General features: G+C 34.6%; 1 protein-coding gene and 1 pseudogene across 1 annotated transcript; both read left to right on the top strand.

Moving 5' to 3' along the window:
- Positions 1 to 3301: 3301 nt before the first annotated feature.
- Positions 3302 to 12332, top strand: LOC122595377 (annotated as a pseudogene).
- Positions 12333 to 12920: 588 nt separating this feature from the next.
- LOC122597848 lies at positions 12921 to 20610 on the top strand. Its single transcript, XM_043770420.1, has 6 exons — positions 12921 to 13130; positions 13690 to 13995; positions 14079 to 14222; positions 18843 to 18965; positions 19152 to 19295; positions 19979 to 20610. The coding sequence occupies exons 2-6, from the start codon at positions 13744 to 13746 to the stop codon at positions 20381 to 20383; spliced, it is 1068 nt and encodes a 355-aa protein (XP_043626355.1). The 5' UTR covers positions 12921 to 13130; positions 13690 to 13743; the 3' UTR covers positions 20384 to 20610.
- The last annotated feature ends 1301 nt before the right edge of the window (positions 20611 to 21911 follow it).

The following is a 21911-nucleotide window of genomic DNA, read 5'->3' as shown; positions in this document are numbered from 1 at the left end:
CATAAGTATCCGAAACATACATAAGATATGATGGTTAAGTCACAGTTTAAGTTATTGTTGGTATCTACATTGTTGACTATATAATAACTTAATTATATCAAGGTTTTGGCATAATATTAGTAATCTTATATTTATAAGTTCACATACTATAATGCAATGAAGCACATTTCCTTTGACAATATATAGTTTTGTTTTCCTAATACACATGTCAAAACGGACAATTTTATTCGAAGTCATATCTTGTGTTGTCCAAGTAAAATATTCATAGAATTGAAGAATATTTCTTTATCCAAGTCTTTATTAAAGCAAAAGTCCCTAATTGGATTCAAAAACCCTCTTGCACCCCATTTCATTATAACGCTCCATTTCCCATATATATAACAACAATATAACACATACATTTGAACTTAAAACCACTAAACCAAATTCTTTCTTACTCATTATTTGCATCAATTTCACTACTTTAAGCGACACCTAAAAATGTCACAGCAAATGCCACAACAAATACCACAACAAATGCCTGTTGTATACCCGGTTACTGGCACCGTCCCAACTTCAAGCTCCTCATCAAATGGCTCATATGGGGCGGTTTTCATTGTCCTGGCAGTAATCATAACAATCTCTGCATTCGCTTGCTTTCTTGGACGTCTTTGTAATAAGAGGCAAAATGTGGCAAAACCATCTAGGCAAAGCCTTCCGACAAAAGAGAAAGAAACAAAGGGTAATGCCAACGGGTTCCAAACAAAAGATGGGGACCTTGAGTTTGGGTATGATAAGAGGTTTGCTAGTGCTAAAGCGGGCAAAAAAAATGAACCAACCAACGCTCAGCCTGATTCTTTTGGCAAACCAAACATGAACCCATCCAATTCATTTCATGAACCAACTAGTACCGGTCGACCTAACTCAATGCATGAACCAAGAGTTGGCCAATCTGGTTCATTTCACAAACAAAACAAGGTGCAACCTAGCTGGTCTCCTGAACCTGCAGCCATGGAACGACCTAACTCGTTCCAAGAACCAACCATAGGACAATCATACTCTCTTCATAAGGATGAACCACAAGGTGATCAAGTGAGGTTTGGTGCTGATCGAGATAATAACCAAATCAACTTCAAGATTCGTACCCGGCCACAACGTTACTGATTGTGCAAATAAACTTCTCCAAATTTCGTCTGTTTTTATATTACTATATTTAAAAAAAAAAACACTTCTACTTAATAATAATTTTCAAGACATTACAATCAAGTAGTGGCTTCATGCCATTCACAAAAATATGTAGTTAAATGATCAGTTTTATTCTTCTTGTTAATGTATAGGATCGACTATATATACACTGACACTGTAAAATACTTACCATTTAGTATGGTTTGAACCATATGTTAAGATTTTATTTATATCGTGGTATATGTGTGTTTAAGGTTTATATAAGCAATGATTTGATGGACCCTTCCTTGTAAAATTCAATAGTTATATGCAACTTCTTTTTTTTTTTATGTAAATTAATGTAGCGTAAGTTGAATTAGATGGGCCAAGTTTATATTTGTTAACTTTTCGAATTGCCTTGCATTGAAATTATTAACATAACTTGGTACATAATTCACCAATGTGTATATGTGCTTAATATGGAATCAAACTTATCTAAATCGAATGCAATATAAAAGATACATATTTTTTTTCATGAATGAGACCGCTAAAGTTACATCTAGAGTTCTAGCTAGATACTTTTGACTTTTGAACAAGTTTTTTCTAAATGATCTTTATGCTACACAATAAGGCATGTTATCAAAGCTAAGGCCGACTATAAGCGATCCCTTTCACTATTACAACGGAGGAGAGTCTGTTTGTTTAGTGAAACTTGATCTATGTCTATCTTGAGTTCTGTTTCATTTGATTGTTAGAGCACCCCTCATATAGTAATGTATTCGACCTTCAATACGGTCCACACCATTGGGTGTGGGCCGTATTCAAGTGTATTGGTTTTCTTATAAGTGGGGTTCGTGGTGGTGAATACGGAGCTCACATGCAATTTTTTTTTTTTTTTTTTTTTAAAAGTGGCATAAAAATTCAAAAAACCCAAAATGTATCCGTTGAGAATACAACCAAACGGCTAGTTTAGGAATTTTTTTTTTTTTAAACATCCACCACCTTTCCCCCACCAAACTTCATCTTCAATCTCTCAACCCCTTTCTTCTACTACAAACACAAAAATGGCATACAACCGTTCCCCCGCCGACAATTTCTACAACGCGGTACACAACTTCGTTCCCGCTAACTCATCAACAGGTGCACATTCATCTGATACTTCACCATCCACGCCACAATATCCACCATTTATGCCACCAACTTTCTTACAACCTTATTACCCAGCATACCAAAACGATCCAAACTTCCAACAATGACAACAATACCAACAATGGCTACTATCCCAACAAGCTCGTACGACCCCTCCAAGCCAACCCATACCCGAGACACCACAAACCGTACCCAACCCCGTCCCCCAAGCCGAACCACAGCCCCAACCACAACCCGAAACACAACCCGAAAGTAGTACGAGACGTAAGAAGGGAAAAGTGAAGCAAGTCGCGGGTGAGAAAGTCGTTAAGAAGCCAAAAGTGGCATGGTCCGGGGAGGAAGAAAAACACCTAGCTCTTTGTTGGCTCGATGTATCCGATGATCCAATCGTTGGCAATTCACAAACCGGTGATTGTTTTTCGAACAAAGCGTTTGACAAGTAAAATGTCGCGGTTCAAATCAAGCGTCGACCCGATCAAATCACGGGTAAATGGCGGTAAATCAAGGAGCAAGTCGAGAAGTTTAACTCTATTACAATAAGTATGATAATAACCGCAATAGTGGCGAAAATGATGCTCTAAGTGATGGAACAAACGAGGCAAGCATATACTTTGGAAATGGGTGGGAAGTTTACAATGTACGATGCATGGAACGTGTTAAAAGATAACCCGAAGTTTCTATCTTTTATCGGTGTCGATGGCATGGTGTTAAAGAAGAAACGAATCTCCCGCATGATCGAGTCTAGTGATGAAGACCAAGCGCCAGTGAACCTCGACAAAGAAGAGCCACTCGACACCGACCTCTTCGGCCCAGATGTTATTCCACGCCCCCCACAAAGTCGAAAAAGAAAACGCCACGAACATCGGGATCCTCGGATGCGGCCTCATCTCGTTCAAGTGCATCCAACTTGGTCGCGCGTCTCGAACAACTTGGAAGCTCCAAACAAACGTTAATTGACAAAAAATCGGACGCCCTTGATTCCATTCGCGAGGAAGAAAAAAAACGTACCATGTACGTGGCATTTTCATTTGTGGGTCAATCAAATCCGAATCCGAGGCAACGAAAGTTTATCGAGAATGCGATGAAGAAGGTGTTGGATGAATACAAGGGGTTCGTTGAGGTGTTCGATGATGAAGACGAAGGCAACGACTAAACGACGAGTAGATTAGTCGTTATGTTTTTTTTAAATGAATTATGATGTTGGTTTTTTTTTTTAAGTGTTGTTTTTATGTTTTTTTTTATATGTGTTGTACTGTTTTTTTTTATAATAAAATGGTGTTTTTAGGATTTTATATAATATTATGTATGTATTTTATAAATTATATTTGTTTGTTTATTAAATTAAAAGTTGTAAAATAAATATGCGAGAGTGTATTGGAATGTATTGGATGTATTGGGTATTGGGTGTAAATTGAGGGAAATGTATTAAAAAGACGTTTTTCTGATGTGGCGTTGATGTGATATTGTATTGGGTAGTATTGGAAGTGACCATTGGGGGTGCTCTTATATGATCTTAGCATACATGCAAAGGAGTATACACGACAATATTGGACATGTAACTAACTAGTCAATGTGTTTTTAGCTAATGAGTCGATTGAACTGCCTAATTTTATTTTGTTAAATTTTTAATAGCTAAAATTGAATTGCTACGGGTCATTTGAGTATGTTTCATGTCATCAATACCATCCAAACATATTGCAACATCAATTCATCAATTCAAATAAAAACCTCAATAGTTTTGAAACACTCTCTTATGAAATTCGAACTTAAATTCTTCTATAGAATACTATATTGAGTCTTAGTTCTACTACTAAAATCATTTTCAATAAGATTCAACTAAAAAACACAAGTTTTTAAAGGGATAAAACTAAGGGATAATGGCACTCGAGTGTATCCAACTATGTCAACAAGGTTATGTAGTGAAGTGACTTCCTCGATTGGTTATGTAATATAATATTAACTTATGTATTTTAGGCTATGTGATGTAACGGAAGACTGGCTTAACAGGTAGCCGGTTTCCACTTAAATTTTGTGCCTGATGTGGCTACTTGCTCATCAATATATGCTTAACTGACTGATGAAGTGATTTTTATTGGGCTGATGATGTGGCTGACTCGTCAAAAATGTAATAAACTCTTACTCTATTAAAGATCATGAACCATTACCAATATACAACAGATAAATCATGTCATAGATTATTAAAAAAAAAGGTTCTAATAAATTATCATGATCATACATACAAGAATTAAGAGCACGCCTCATCAATCCTGATAGTGTATGCTGTGAAGCCGTCATCACTTAATAGGAAAAACTATAACTACCCTTAAATAAGATACAATGTTATTACCCTTAACCTAGTCTAGTTAGCTAAGGTATATGTAATATATGCGTCATATTGTAATAGTACATGCTTCAAAATGTCATATTATATATATAACTTTGGGATTATGGCACCCGAATATAACCAACTATGTCCCAATGGTTATGTAATGTAGTGACCTTTCAAAATGGCCATGTAATGTAATTACCTTTCGTTTTTGTTCTTTTCGTGTAATGGGTTACCTGCTATATAGGTAACTGGTAATAAAACTTAATTTTTTTAAAAAATTGTCCACGTGGCAATCTGATTGGGAAAATACATTTTATTTTAAAATGGGTGCTGATTTTTACACTTAAATTATTTGAGGAAAGTTATTTTGAGAACTCTTAAAAAAAAAAGAACTCAGGAACCAATCTGGACCACTCATTTTCTTATATTTTCTCTCTCCTCTATTAAATAAGAAAATTCACCAAAATCATTTAAAATGTTTTATCTCACAGACCGTAAATCGTTAGACGAAACAAAAAACATGAGTAGTTTTATAATTTCATTCTCTTTCATTAGAGATCCAATTCGATATAATTTTGATGACTTTTTAATTTTCATTTTTTTTCCCATCACATTCATCCTACACATGTTGTTTTCACATGTAAATTAGTAAATGAACATATGTGCACAACAATGAAGGTCAAAGGCGGAGCCCATCAATCTATGGCAGAGCCATGGTGGCCAAGGACGGAGCCCGTCAGTCCATGACGGAGCCATAGCGGCTTAGAGCAGAGCCCGTTAGGTAGATCACCCCTCACTGGTCACCCCTTATGACCTATCACCCTCTATGACCTATCACCCTTTATGACCTATCACCCCCACTAGCTTTGGTTTATGAATATCCTTAAGGGCGAAGCCCGTTCCGAATCATAATTTTTGTTCAACCTACACATGTGTAAGTTCAACCTACCCATGTGTAAGTTATGTGTAACTAAAAAAAAAAAGAAAATTAAAAAGTCGTCAAAAGTATACCGAGTTGGATCTCTAATGAAAGAGGACAAAATTTTAAGACTACCCATGCTTTTTGTTTCGTCTAACAATTTACGGTTTGTGAGTTAGAACATTTTGAATGATTTGGGTGAATTTTATTATTTAATTGAAGAGAGAAAAAAAAGGAAAAAAATGTGTGGTCCAGATTGATTCCTGAGTTTTTTTTTTTTAAGAGTTGTCACCCCTAAATTATTTATTCATTCACATAAACAATGATAAAAAGACAATATTACCCTCCCTCATCTAGTAACCTAAAGTATTTTAGTTGCACCGTCGGAAAAAATGCGATCAATACACAGAGACCATATAGTCCACCATCAAATAATTTACCATTCCACTGTCTTGTTCTTGAAAAACATAACATAACCTTACTCTTCTCCTAATTTAATTTAATTGAAGCCAAATAAATAAAGAAAAATAATATCACCGTCACAAACTTATTCGAAAGAAAACATCGACAACATGATAAAATAATAGATGATTCAAAAAGATAGAAATAAATGATGAAAAACTTAGATTTGAAGTGTCGATTTCATATAAACGGTGGCTATAGGGGATGACGGCGGTGATTCTAGACAGTAGATGATGACATATGTGTGGTAGATCGGGTGGTGCGGTGTGAAGTTTTCCGGTTAACCGGCGTTTGAGGTTTTAGTATCATTAAATGTTTCATGGATTTAGTGTCGCTGAATCAAGTGGCATCAAGTTCATCACTCAAACAAGTGGAATCAAGCGGCAGAAGCAGCAGATTCCGACGACCATCAACAGATTCCGGCGGCCACCAGCAGATTCCGGCGACCACCAAGAGATTCCGACATTAACAAATACCCATCGATTTCAACATCATGAAGCATAGAACGCAGATCAGTAATTGATAAATACAAAAAACCCAGATGAAAAACATATCTAAACATTGATTGATTTGGAGTTTGATTTGTTTGATGATATTTTGGGAAATATAATCGGTGATATGGGTTTGAGTTTGATTGTTTGATGATGGTTTGAGTTTGATTGTTTGATGGCTTTGTTATAAAAAACATAAAATGATGAAGAATTTGATTAAATGAGATAGTTGTTCCCGTTAATCTCATAAAGGAAACAAAAACATGGCATCATACGTGGCCGTGACGTGGTGTTCTGTTTGATGGTGTTCTGTTTTGAGTTTGTAATTACATATATCATATACCCCAATTTACAATATAGATATAGACTTAGAATAAACACCCGCGCGTTGTCGCGGAGCTTTTATAATAACGTCGTGGACAATGATTTATTAAGCTTAAACACATTGTCGCAGATTATATTACACACCTTGCGGCGAGACTCAGGTAGATTATCTTTTCAGATGACAATGTTTTGGTACAAATTTGATAAAGTCACCAACAAACATTTATTTGACATTGTAACAATAAAGCATTTTATTGATAGGCTAAAATGTAAAAGATAAAAACTTTAGGGGATTAAATGGTAAAGACGTAAAACTTGATGGGCTAAATTGTAAAAGGAAAAAACTTTGGGGGTTAAAAGTAAAGAGAAAACTTTAGGGAGTTAAAGTGTAAAGTAGTAAAAGGTGATGAGCTTAAATTTGGGGGTTAAAAAATAAAGAGAAAACTTTAGGGAGTTAAAATGTGAAGTAGTAAAAGGTGATGGACTTAAATGTAAAAGGTAAAATCTTTAGGAGTTTAAAAGGTAAAGAGTGAAGAAGATACATGGCATTATACGTGGCATCCGACGTGGCATAACCAGTTACAAGATGGATGTTACCCGGTAGGTTACACTGAAAGAACAAAAACGAAAGGTAATTACATTACATAGCCATTTTAAAAGGTAACTATATTACATAACCATTGGGGGATAGTTGGTTACATTTGGATGCCATAATCCCTATAACTTTTAGCTAATAATATGACATTTTGAGTTGTCCTACTTAATATTTATCAAAAATAAACTTGATGATCAGCATGGACATAATTAATCTCTATGTTTAACATGACTACAATATTAACAAAATTGATAAATTGTTATAACATTTAAGCATGATAAAAGTTGACAAGTTGATGCAAGTAAAAAGACATAAAAATCCTTTCTTTGTTTCCTTACTCATGCCGTACAAAACAAAAAAATAGAAGAAAATAAGCAGCTTCTTCACCATGCTAGCTTATAGCCTTCATTAGCCAATCTTATAGCTTGTCTTTATCATCTTCTAGACTGCCATTCTTCATCCTCCACGCTTAAACACCACACTTGCTTCATATGCAAGGTTCAACAAGAACTTGACATCTCATCTTTCTTCTCCTTGCACCCCACGGCTAACTCAACTTCATCCCTATTCTTGCTGCCTATAAATAGCCCTCGTTTCCTTCATTCCAACCCACACCATTACCAAAATTTTCAACAATATAACAGGTTTTTAAGGAAAGAATGGCAACATAAGGGTTGTTAGTTTGTTTGAGTTTGTTTCATCTTTGTATCAGGTTTGTTCGAGTTCATCAAGCTGCTTCAAAATCTTCTTCGAGTCTAGTTTTGAGTTCATAACCAAAGCCTATAATCATCTGTTAGAGGTATATTTAACGACCCATTTCGTTTATAATGTTATAACTTGTTTCGTTGCCATGTTTAAAATGCAATATATAATTAAACATGCTTAGTATATCTATATGAACTATTCGATGTACTCACAAAAATAGTAAGGATGTTCTGAAAATATGGCGTATAGACTCCACATATAATGATTCCCTTGTAGTTATTAATATACTAATATGATACATAAGAATTGATACAGCACATAAAATGAATATACATGTTATGTTGGTAAAAACTATTATTTCTACTCACTTTTGAACTAAACTATGGTTTATAGAACCTTGACTTTTTGTGCAAATAGAAAAGATGGATTTTATAAATAGATTGTAATTACTACTCAAACTAAAAAGCAAATTTTTCTTCTACTGGAATGTTGGAAATAAAAGTCATGACATGCCTATATTCTGACACTATTATTATGGAATCAACATGGCAAAAATCTATCGTATATTAGTTAAATCACAAGTTATTTTTATTTAATCTAGGGTGTGCCATAAACACTTTACAAGGCTAAATTTTGGTCGTTATTATACTCCCTGCTTCTAAGGTGAGTCTCATAGCCCCTCTTTTTAAATATTTTATAATTTGGGGTGAGAATACACTGCTCAATTTTATGGACACAAGTACTGTTAATAGTTTGTGTATAGCTATGTATACGATCACTCATGAAAACCCCTTGTTAACTTAAACCGTGAAACAAACGTGCGAATATTATGGATAGTACTATTGGGGTTGACACCCCTGTCCGGGCTAGTCATGCTAGCTGGGTTAAACGGGCATATAATATTTGAAACTACAGTGTTGGAGTAAAAGACAAACTAAAGGGGTAGCAATGATTAAGGCATCGGTACTCAAGGCATAGCATACAAAACTATTGGTCTTTTTTTATACTACTATTGAAATCTTGTGATCCATGTGAACGTTTATGGTAAAAACCTACGAACTCACCAACATTATGTTGACGTATTTTAGCGTGTACTTCTCAGGAAACTAAGGTTTAAAATGGAGCATACTCTACAAGTCACATTTGCATATTTCACGAAGAAAATGAGGTTTTATAGTATTATAGTTTCTTTGTTTAGAAAATCTATATGATAAAATTATGAACTCGTTGTTATAATTATGTAATGAATAAAGAAGTTTTTATAATAAAAACGTCTCATTTAGAAGTCGTTTGTTATAATTTGCATTGTGCTTCCAAGAAGTCACCCTCTCCCTGGACCCACCCTGGGTGGGGTGTGACAGAAACAAACAGTAAAACATATCGATGAGCATATTCAAAAACCATTACATCGAAATCCAACCATTACATAGATATTCGTAGATCAAGAGTATATTCAAAAACCAATTACAAAAAGCAGATCTACAATCTGGCAACGAAGGTAAGTTCCTCTAGTTTAACCTATAACGAGATCGGAAGGTTTAGTGGCGGCTTGATGGCCAGAAAAGATAGTGGCGAACGGTGGTCCTATGCGCCTTGGCGGTAGAGTGTGATTTTGGTGACCCAGGTTTAGCCACCTCTTTCTTCTCCCTCTTTCTACATGATGTCTAGCTTGGTTACAAAATCTTACTCGATCGATCGTCACAACTGTAGTGTTTTCATCTCAGTTTTCATCCTTTCTTTTAAAATACTAAATGATTTTATTATTTAGAACAATAATAAATAACAATAAGTAAAGATAACAAGATGAGATTTCAAAATTTAGAAGTGGGATTATGTGATTTATGTGGTTAGAGGTGTTAAGCGGAAAATGGTTTTGCTGGAAAAATCGCCGGAGAAGTTGACCGGATTTAAAAGTCACAAGTGGCGTAAAAATGCATTCAACTATTACCATATGGCTATTGTGTGTATCTTACGTGGCGAGTGATGTGGCCTGACATAACATCAACTTGTTTTAACTAAGCATTTACCCGGTATGTTACATCACATAGCTCAAAATACATATAGGTCATCGCATCACATGGCCAATCGAAGAGGTTACTACCTTACATAACCTTTTTAATTAACATAGTTGGTTACACCCGAGAGTTTCATTATCCCTAAGGGCATGTTTGGTAAAGAGAATTGAAGCTTGAGAAATGGAAATGAATTGTTTTCCATTGTTTGGTTAGACATGAGATATCTAAAAGCGGAGAATTTTATTTCTTGAGAAATGTCTTTGTATGTAATATCATTTCTCCTTCTTTAGTGAAGAAATACATTCCTCTATATTTTAAAGCTATCTAAAAAAAACACGGAGATATAATTTCTCCATAACTTTGAGATGGAAATATGGGTATTTATACCAAATACACGTGCATATCACATGTTAAACAAAAATCAAGATAAGGCTGCAAACTTTGGCCCCTTTTTTCTCATCTAATCGAATAGGGCTCCAAACCCTAGCCCCTTTTTCTTTTCAAATTGACTCTCCAACTCTTATTTGCAGGTAAGAAAAATCATCACCTCCACTTTATCAGGTTTTTTTGCTCGGTATTGTTGTGTCTATGTCAATGATTTATTTACTATACGAGATTTGGGCTTTATTTTTGCATTTTTTTAAAAATAGGATTACAAACTATTACATAGAAATATAGACTGTATGATATATACTTATATATGGATATGGATAATATGTAATGAAACTTATGTATAAACTACATTGTGTGAATATATTATAGCTATCTGTTAGTTGCTAAAATCCACAAACTAAAATTTAAACTAAAATGGATGTTTAACAAACAAGTTATTATTTTAGAGTTGATATTTCAAACTCTACTATGTTAATTTCATCGACAATTTAAAGAAAAAAAGCTAGTGGAGTCTAAGTTTAGTTAGATTTAATTATGATATTCATAAATTTAAAACTAATAATGCAGATCAAATTAGTTGCAATATAATATATACTGATGTAAAGTAATTTATCAACATATCCTCATGCTCATAGAGTTATAAGCAATGCCCTTGTAGTTGCAATTTCTTCCCCTTGCAGAGGATTCAGAAGATGCTCCACACCTTAGTTGCTTTTATATACCTTTATTTTCCATGTTCTTTTATTGTGTAGGCATGACGGATTCAACTACGGTCGAGATTCCTGTAAGAAACAAAAGATCATGGACGCCAAATGAAGATGCAAAACTAATTGATGCATTGATGGAATTGCATGCAACGGGTAAGTATGGTGCTGATAACGGGTTTAAACCGGGATACTTCCAAGCGGTTCAAAATTTGTTAGATATAAGTCTTCCGAATTCGGAATTGAAGGCAGAACCTCATATAAAGTCTAGATTAAAAACGTTGAAAACTCACTTTAGCATTATGTACGACATGATATCTGGCTCAAGTACAAGTGGATTTGGTTGGGATCCTAATAAATGTGTTATTACCGCCCCCAACGATGTATGGGATGAATATGTAAAGGTATATCCTCACACTTTCCTTTTTGCGAGTAAATGTGTTATACTAGTATTTTATGATAAGGCTAAATTCATGTTTGAAATAAATGCAGAGTCATAAAGGTGCAACCCTTTTTAGGGATAAACCACTCCCTTATTATGAAAAACTTTGCACAATCTTTGGTAAAGACAGGGCTACGGGTTCGCGAGCTACTAATCTTAGTGATGAAGAGGTCGTGGCTGAAAGACTATGCCAGTAGATCTTGAAGACTTGGGTATTGATACGGGTGTGGATTCGTCTATGGGGGGAAAAAGTTGTGCGAGTAAGAAACGTAAAAGAGACAATGGTGGTGATGACTTCATTTATGTTTACACGGATACAAGCAAGACATTGAATAATACTATCACTACTTTTGGAAATGAATTGAATAACATTTTAAGTAAATTGGTTGCTGATGGAACTCCAAATGTTGATCTTATGAAGAAGGTTCAAAGTCAAATCAATCATTTGCCGGGAATCACATTTGATGAAGCTTTTGAAGCAACACAAATTATCGGTAAGTGCCCGTTAGATGCTGAAATGTTTTTTGGTTATGATCAAGAAAAGAAAGTTTGGATGGTACAAAAGATTGCAAGGAAATCCTCAAGTTAGGCCTTCTATGTTATCCTTCTGAACATTTACTTTTTGAAACCATAATCTTTTGGGTTGTACTAATGTTAGATGTTGGATATATACTTGGATTAATGTTAGATGTTGGATGGTTTTTTGATGGCTTTGCTGATGTATCATCATAATATATATGATGATGGTAACATCAATTTCATGAAGCAAATAGCTACTGTTGCAACTCATGAATTGCGATAATGTACAAGTTAGTTTTGTGTAATATATTATGGTTGTTGATGCTTTGGTGTAATGGTATTTTTACATGTCAATAGCGTATTAACAATGGTTCTTATTTTCATTTTGGTGGTAATTTTAAATATATTTTATTTTCATTTCTCTGATTTTCTGACCAAACGCAAGAAATGATTTCCTCTCATTTCTCAGGTTAATTTTTTTATCATTACCAAACAAAAGAAATTACTAAATTTCTCAGTCAATTTCATTTCTTAGAATTAATCCGTACCAAACGTGCCCTAAAATTAAAGTAAATCAAGGTTTGACTGTTTTGACTCGTGGTTAGCTCTCACCAACGGATAAAATTCGGCAGATGTGTAAAGCATGATACACGTGGGAGATGCTTATTGGACGGTGCCTAACTAAACTGATTTGTTACGGCTCCTTTTCTTTTTTCCAAATTCACATACACACACAGAATGAATGAAAAAATAAAGTAGGGATTTTATTACTCTTAAAAAATCAATGCGGATGACATGATTCAACATCTTTCCTAACAACACCCTCACACTTTACACTGTTTCTTAAGTTTAGGTATTTGTGAGCCGAGCCGAGGGCGGCCACAGGCTTAACCACGAGGTGTATATATTTGGCGTCGAGTTTTGAACTTGAAACCTCTAGGTATTTTCACCCGATCAAAACACTAGTTTAATTCCTTATTATTGTTTTAATTATATAATTAATGTATAATTTTTATAGTTTGTTTGAATACTGATTGTTTAGAATAATAATTATTGAGGTGAAATTAGGTTTTTAGAATACTGATAGTTTAATGTATTGTTATTTGTATGTATCCGGCCTATCGATATATCGCTATTATCACATGTATGTATTGGTTCATCTCATACTGTTGATGCTGATGTTGTATTGGTTCATAAAATGATGACGTGTGCGGGTTTTGATTTGAAATTGGATTGGAATCAGTTTAATGTGAATTTATAAAGAGGCTCTAGTAATTGTGGTTGTAAATTTAGAGTTATCGTCATGTGAAGTGCTTGAGGATCGCGTGATTCTAGACCTTGAATTAGGACAGTGTGAAGCGTTTTATATTCAGTTATGATTTTAGAGAGTGTAGTATTTGAACCGTATTTGGTGAGGCATTGGCAATGGGAAATTTATTATGGATTTTCGTAAGTTGTTTTTGATGGGCTATTTTTTCATTTGCATTTTTTTTTATCAGGAAAACAGTTGAACTTGAATAAGAAAGTGGATGTTGATAACCGATTAACGATCAATGGGTGAAAAAGAGGCAAATAATTCAAGAAAGAGCATCCAAATACTCGAGATAAATGAGCATCCACACATTAATCTTCCAGCACTTCGTGGGCTGTTTACAAACGGTTTAAGATCGATGTGTGAAAAAGATACAAGTAAATCAAGGAAGAACGCCCAAACGCTTGAGTTGAATGAACGTCCACGCATTAATCTTCCTGCAATTCGTGGCTTCTTGTCCCATTTTCCTGGAAAATTGCAGAGGCATCTAAAGGTCTGTAAGTTCTTTTAAAGCCTGTAATCACGTGATTAACTTATATACTCATCTCGGTTAAAAAGGCATATTGTTTGATTCAGTCAAGGTTCAAGAGGCCAACAGAAAAGGGGGGAGCAAACCGAGAGATGTTCAAACTAAACGATCCAAAGTTCAATCTTGATATGCAAATGCAAGCTTGGAAAAAAAATCCCGTGTGGGAAGATGGTCAAACTTCTGCCATTGAGGTAAGAGGGATCTTGTGGGTCTGGTGATGTGGCAATCTTTTCTTTCCTACTTGTATTCGTATCAATTATCATATGTTTGAAATAGAACTAGAGTGAAAGCTCCATGCACAAATGTAGTAGGTGCTAGGATTTCATAACTAATAAAAATAACACGCCAATGGCTTCATTTACAGCTACACATAAAAGCAATGGCTAACACATAGAATAGTTAGTAAGTTATGCCCACTCCATAATCTGCAGCCTGATCTAGGCTTGCTTCTGGCTGTTGGGGGAATTTGCTTGAGTGTTCAAATACAACATAAAAGCTGATTTATATCAAGTGATCTTGAAACTTCAATATTTAAGCAAGTAATCTAATAGGATTCCAAGTCTGGGGAGGGTCAAAAAAGGATCAAATAAATTTCCTCCTGAAATGTTTAGTTGACACATTCTTTGGTAGGAAAACACAAATAGTAGACAAGCAGTTTTTAGCTACCTTTTAGGAGCAGTTATTTAGCAGGCTTTTGTCAATAGGTTTTTGTAAATAATTCTGGTCATTTATTTTGTATTGTGTGGTTATTTTAATATATTAATTGGGGTTATTTTACCTTAAAACCGGAGATTTGCCATCTTATATTAGCTTTTATCCTACAATCCCTAGATTATCATCCAATAATCATTATTTAATTTATGGGTTCTATCAATGTTTCCATTACCGGGAAATTCCGTGACGGTTAATTTCCGGAACAAAGCAGAAAAAGTGACTCGGAGGTAATCATATTAGCGAGAATTGAAGATCAATTAGAGTCATTGGTAGTATAGTTGAAGAATGTTATTGCGGAGATACATTCCGAGTATGAATTAGTGTCATTAGTGGCTTATGTAAGTATGGGCCCAGTGAACACGCTTGGCATGTATCGGTGCAATAACTTTTTTCAGAGATACCACCAATGTCTCTTAGTGGTCTTTTTTCCACAATTGTTTTGGGTATTTATCATCATCGAAATTTTCAGCAATGGGACCATTGATATGATCCCAGAAGTTAAATTAAGATAATTGGATGATATAGTTGCTTAAAATATGGGAATTCCAAGATAGTAGACTAAATTGGAGATGGGTTAATCTCCAAACAACCCTATTCGAGATGGAAATTCACCTAGAACAAATCAGAATTTGCTGATTGTAAATAACCGGATTGAAAAAACAAGTGAGAAACAAGAATATATATATATATATATAAAGTAAATTTTGAGGCGGTTTCCTCTCCTAGTTTCAGCACCCATAACCCCGAAAACTTCAAGTAATTTCCAACCTCACATATTGGGTTAAATAGGTAAGGTTGGGGTACCATTTAGGATTGGTCCATATCAATATATTCCGCTCTTAAAATCGACTTGTCTTCAAGTCAAATGGATGAAAAACGTTGTGCCAGGCAATAAGCCATTCAATGTCAGCACTATGGTTGGTATCCTCTTTGACCGGATCTGGTGGTAAGTAGTGATGTGTTTTAATGGATGCCTTGTCTTCCGTAAGATGGGATCCCAAAGCATCAAGCCTAGCATCTTCTTGAATAAGTATTTCCCTTGTAAACACACCTTTTTCAGTCAACTTGAAGGAAATAATGTTTGTCCCTTTTCTCTTGATTTTATTCTAGGCTTTCTTTGACAATTTCTTTTCCATGTTTTTCACATAAAGGTCTTCCAAGGTTTTTTCATGTTTTTCACATAAAGGTCTTCGAAGGTTTTTTTTCCGACTCCAATTAGGAATTGTAACTGCGATTGCATATGGGGTGTGTTACATACTTGCATGTATCGTTGCAATAACTTTCTTCAACGATACCACCAATGACTCCAATTCGTCTTCAATTCTCATTCATATAGTAGCGCCTATGAATCCCTTATTTTGTGAACTGTTCCGAGTATTGATCATCATGGAAATTCCCGACAATGGGACCATTGATAAAATCCCGAAATAAATAGAGATAATTGAATGATAAAGTTACTTTAGATATGGAAATTACAAGATAGTAGACCGAATTAGAGATTGCCAGATGGGTTAATCTCCATACAACCTTATTCGAAATGGGATTTCTCCTAGATTAAACAAAGTTTGCTAATTGTGAATAATGAATAATCACACTGTAAAACAAAAGAAACAAGAATATATATATATATATATATATATAGTGAAAAGTTATTTTAGGAACCCAAAAAATAGCAGGAACCTTTAAGAACTTTTTAAATTAAGCTCAATCATTGATTATTCTCTATATGGTGATTGTTTTTTGGAGTTATTGGATGTAATTTTGGATTGTACACTTATGTAGAGACATAGATTATCATCCATTATATAATTATGTCAATTATGTGGAGACATATATTCTATTATCACATGTGCATGAATAGTATTATGAGCACATGTATGCAAGTCGATCATATGTATGTAAGTATTTTGTAAATAAATGTTTTCATGAGATAGGTGGTAATCAAATGTATATAGTTTAGTCATATGAACATTTGTAAGCAATTATATAGACATATGAACATGTGTAAACAATCATATAGTTCTTAATTTTAATTTAAAGAAGGTTCCTACGATTTTAGGGGTTCCTGATATAACCTTTCCCTGTATATATATATAATATGGGTGGATTAATTTAGGGACATCTTAAATTAGGGACCATGTAACATACACATGTGTAAGTCGTGGTGGCGGTGGTCGCCGTTGCCGGAGGATCATGGTGGTGGTCGGAGATGACGGTGGTGGTGGTGGTGATGGTGGTTGTATAACTTACACATGTGTAAGTCGTGGTGGCGGTGGTCTCCGTCGCCGGAGGATCATGGTGGTGGTCGGTGGTGGTGGTGGTGGTCGGAGATGGTGAAAAATAGATGATTGAAATTTGTCCCTAATGGTCCCTAATTTAAGATGTCCTTAACTTTTTCCCTATATATATATATATGGTTATTTATAGTACAAACATTTAAAAAAGTACAAAAAGTATAAGGTTTTTTCTCCTTCTTCTTCCTTCTTCGTCCCATCTCCGACCACCACCATCACCACCACCACCACCACCATGAATCTCCGACCACCACCATGATCCTTCGGCGACGGCTGCGGCGACCATCTCCAGCGAGACTTACACATGTGTAAGTTAACTTACACATGCTTACACATGTGTAAGTTAACTTTCCGGCGAGAATCAGGTTCGTTTTCAGGTGGATACGGTACGGGCCAGAGGACATCATCCGTTTGAAGCTGACCGTCAAGGGATGCATATGGGAATCGTATGGATTTGATGGACGGCGATCCAAGAGATGGTGACGGTTTGCTACGGTACGGGCGAAGCCCTTGCTGCCGGCGCCGTGGTTGGGGTGGTCGAAGATGACAGTGGCTGGTGGTGGTTGTCTCGCGAAGGAAAAAACCTAGATAATTTTAAACCCTAAAATGCTAAAAAAGTGGTATTCACACATGTGTAAGTCTCGCCGGAGATGGTCGCCGTCGCCGGAGGATCATGGTGGTGGTCGGAGATGGAAGGAAGAAGGACGAAAAACCTTGTACTTTTTTAAATGCTTGTACTATAATTATCTTTCCCCTATATATATATATATATATATCTTAAGTAACTTCTAAGGCAGTAACCTCTCCTACATTTCAGCGAGTTGATACCCAAAATGGTGTAAATGGAAAACATATTTACCAAAATGTAGTTTTAAAAATATTTACCAAAGAGGTGTTTTCTTAAAAAATATTTACCAAAATGGTGTTTTTTATTAATGTTAATACAAGAGAGTATAAGCATAAATCTTATATAAAAAGTACCACATACATATAAAAATGATTGGTTTCATTCAAAACGCAATATAGAAGTTATCACCATTATAACAATACTATGTATATGAACAAAATCAAGCAAATGGAACGTTTACAAAAATTGAAGCAAATGGAACTAACGATTTTTATATGTAATTGTTACTTTTTCTATTTAAAATATATGCTTATATTCTCTTGTATCGGCTTTGTAATGTTATAAAAATTCATGAGCTTTTAAGTTTTAATGATCAAGTAGATTTGCCTTCATCTTTGTAAATGTTTCATTTGCTTGATATTTGTTCACGTACATGGTATTGCTAAATCATGCGTTTTGAATGAAACTAAGAATTTTTATATGTATGTGGTACTTTTTTATTTAAGATCTATGCTTATACTCTCCTGTATTGGCATTGTAATGTTATGAGATATCATGAGTTTTTAAGTTTCAATAATTTGGTAGATTTGATAAAACAAGTACAACATAATGTTTAGGTAAAAATGCTACAAAAGTAATAAAAAACACCATTTTGATAAATATTTTTTTGAGAAAACGCCTCTTTGGTAAATATTTTTTAAACTACACCATTTTGGTAAATATGTTTTCCATTTACACCATTTTGGGTATTAACCCAGGAAACTTCCAGTAAATTCCAGCCGCACATATTGGGTTAAATGAGTAAAGATGGGGGCCATTTAGGTAGCGTTCATATGATAATTGTTATATAAATTTTTGTTTTGATCGACACAAGGGAATTGGTTGCTTGCTTAGGTATGTATCTATGCAGAAACTTCACCGTGCTTATCTACTAACTTGTAGATGTCATTTTTCAGGTCATTGTACCTAAAGGGTCTTTATGCCAACTAAATGTAACGACGAATGTGGGGCTGCCCCCAGATGCAATATACAACATTGTCACTGATCCAGACAATAGGAGGGTCTTCAAGAATATTCAGGTCGGTGGTATGAAAGATTACATGTTCTTTTTATTGCATTAACTATAATAAATGAGTAATACAATAGGATGCACATTGTTCTCCGTTAACCGCATAATGTCAAGATTTTTTATTTTCTTGATTGCAACTTTTCAGTTTCTTTTTGTTTCTAGACTTTATGCTGACTGGTGTCGAGTTTTATATCAGGAAGTAACATCCAGAAAGGTTTTGCTTGATGAAGGTTCAAGGCAGGTCGTTGATTTAGAGCAAGCTGCTATATGGAGGTTTCTTTGGTGGTCAGGAACCATCTCGGTTCATGTACTTGTAGATCAAAACAGAGAAGATTACTCTGTAAGGAACATTTTGTTGTCTTGAAAAGCTTATTGATCTATATATACTCATGAATGATCGATTTGGGTTATGTTTCATCTCTAAAGGATTAAATGGGTAAAAAAGAGTTAACCCAGATATGTTAAGTGAGTTGTCAGTTGGTGACTTGGTGGAAGTGTATTTTTAAGGGATACAGTGTCCTACATAGTCATATTAAAAAGAAAAGATTATTAATGTATAATGGTGTAATATTGTTTTGTATCAGTTAATTATTTAAAAAAGTGATATATAAAAATGTGGTTGCAAGGAAGTGTATTTTTAAGGGATACAGTGTCCTACATAGTCATATTAAAAAGAAAAGATTATTAATGTATAATGGTGTAATATTGTTTTGTATCAGTTAATTATTTAAAAAAGTGATATATAAAAATGTGGTTTTGCAACCTGACCCGGCCCTAACGTACCTTTATTGTCATGACCTGAACCTGACTTGTGACTTTTACCCACCCATTCTGGTTTGTTGACGTGACACTTTTAATTTAGTTAGTGGATATCTTTCTTGCTTATACTTGGATAAAAAGATGGTTAACAATCCATCTAGAACTTGGTGTATCTGTTTCCATTTACCTGTTACCTATCCAATTTTGTGACCTCTAAATAATTATAGATGTTGAATCTTTCTTGCATGTTTTCATGATCGGCAGATGAAATTTAAGCAAGTTAAACCAGGATTTATGAAGAGATTTGAAGGTTGTTGGAAAGTTGAGCCCATAATACTTGATGAAAAACTATGCCATCCCTTCAAACCAAAAACTTTATCAGAATACATGTCACGAACTCAAGGTAATGGAAGGATTGGATCAAGAGTGACCTTGCAGCAACTTGTGGAACCTGCTATTGTTCCTCCCCCACCCATCTCCTGGTATCTTAGAGGGATAACCGCAAGAACTGTAGAAATGCTCATAAACGATTTGCTAGTAGAAGCTGATCGAGTTAAAGGCCTCTCAGCCGCTGATCATATCACCGAAAACCCAAATCTTCATCAACAAATATATGACATCAAAGAAAGATGGGCCTTGAGACGACGAAATGCACGCCGAAAAATGTAGAGAAAATTGCTATGAAGTCATTGAGCTACTAATTCGTAAGTATTCCCCACTTGTAGCCTGTTATCTATTAATGTTAGTATCTGCATATGCTACCTATTGGCTATTGTTAATGCTCCTTGCATTGCTTCCTGAGTTCTTTAGTATATATTGACTTGTATGACTTGTACTAATTAATCGTGTGATCCAAATAACTTATACAAAATGAGGCTAGTTTTTTTATGCGCTAATTTCTTTTTGCATATCTGTCCATTCTTATTCTGTTTATGTATATTTAATCAAGTAATTAATGAACGCATACCGGATTTTTAGTCTAACTTGTGTAAACAACTCATTCCGCAGTGAATTAGATATATCTAATAGAGGCAACTAAATAGGTGGGCAGTTTTCATTGCGGTTCAGAACGGGTGGGCTTGGACTGAGCTGCCAACATTTTTCTTTTCATTTTTCCTCAAAATTTTAAGAATTTGATATTATCAAGAACGATATGCTACAAGATACATTTGGACTTAATGGGAGTATTACTCTTAGTTTTGAATGTTTCGTAAAATTTGGGGAATTCTGGCTGTGGCCATATAGAATGCATCACCCTTAAGGAATGTAGATTGTTATAGCGACTTGAGGTCTGTATATGTTAGGCTACGGTCTTAGCTCATTGTATCTAAGAGATATTGTTGCTGATATGTTCATTAGAAGCCTTTTTGTTTTATACTAGTCATATTGTTCATTAGGATGCCCTGTCATCAGATTAAATTTAACGATATCGACCTTTTGCTTGAAAGACGGTCTTTAGGTTAATTGAGTGAGCTTGACAAATTAACATGTCGAACATACTGAAAGGCGCACAAGGTGTATTCAGATGGTTTGACCATCTAAAGCGTTTCATTTATATATTTTTTTTTTAAAAATAAGTTGATCAAGATATATAGTCATATATTATATGTTAATTATTACCACCTCTATCGCCTCCTTTTCAACTTCATGTGATTCATTGCTAGTGTTCATGAATTATGGCTTTCAAAACAGTGAAATGGTTTTCGACTTCAACACGTCTCAAGTTGAAAGCTACATTATTCTTCAGTTTGATGCTGTTATTTTTTGAACAGCCAAATAATTTTACTAATAATATTTCGGCAAGAAACCAAGTTAATCAAAAATTACATCAAGTAGCTAGAACTAATACGACATAGTGGCCATGATAACATAAACTTTTTAACGAGATGATATCTATAGAAAAGACAAAAAAAAAAAAAAAACACGATAGAGTTAAAAATCATCTTCGCTAGTTGTCGTGTCTTTCTCAAATACTGCATTATTCAGTTCAATGCTGATATATATTATGGTGTTCGAGTGCTTATAATTGTAAGGTTTTTGCAAGTCTAAAACAAGTCACTTCTTTATACAGTAGTTTTTAACAAGTTGGTTTGCATAAGTAGCTATGAACTTTGTATGAATTCTCAAATTTAAAAATCAAGCATGTGGATTATCCAAAATAGAAATCGATATATACTTGTCCATTACAAAAATCACT

This window comes from Erigeron canadensis, chromosome 4 (assembly GCF_010389155.1).
Source record: "Erigeron canadensis isolate Cc75 chromosome 4, C_canadensis_v1, whole genome shotgun sequence".
NCBI classification, from domain to species: Eukaryota; Viridiplantae; Streptophyta; class Magnoliopsida; order Asterales; family Asteraceae; genus Erigeron; species Erigeron canadensis.
The sequence above is the reverse complement of the archived record's forward strand: the minus strand, read 5'-3'. Positions and strand labels throughout refer to the sequence as shown.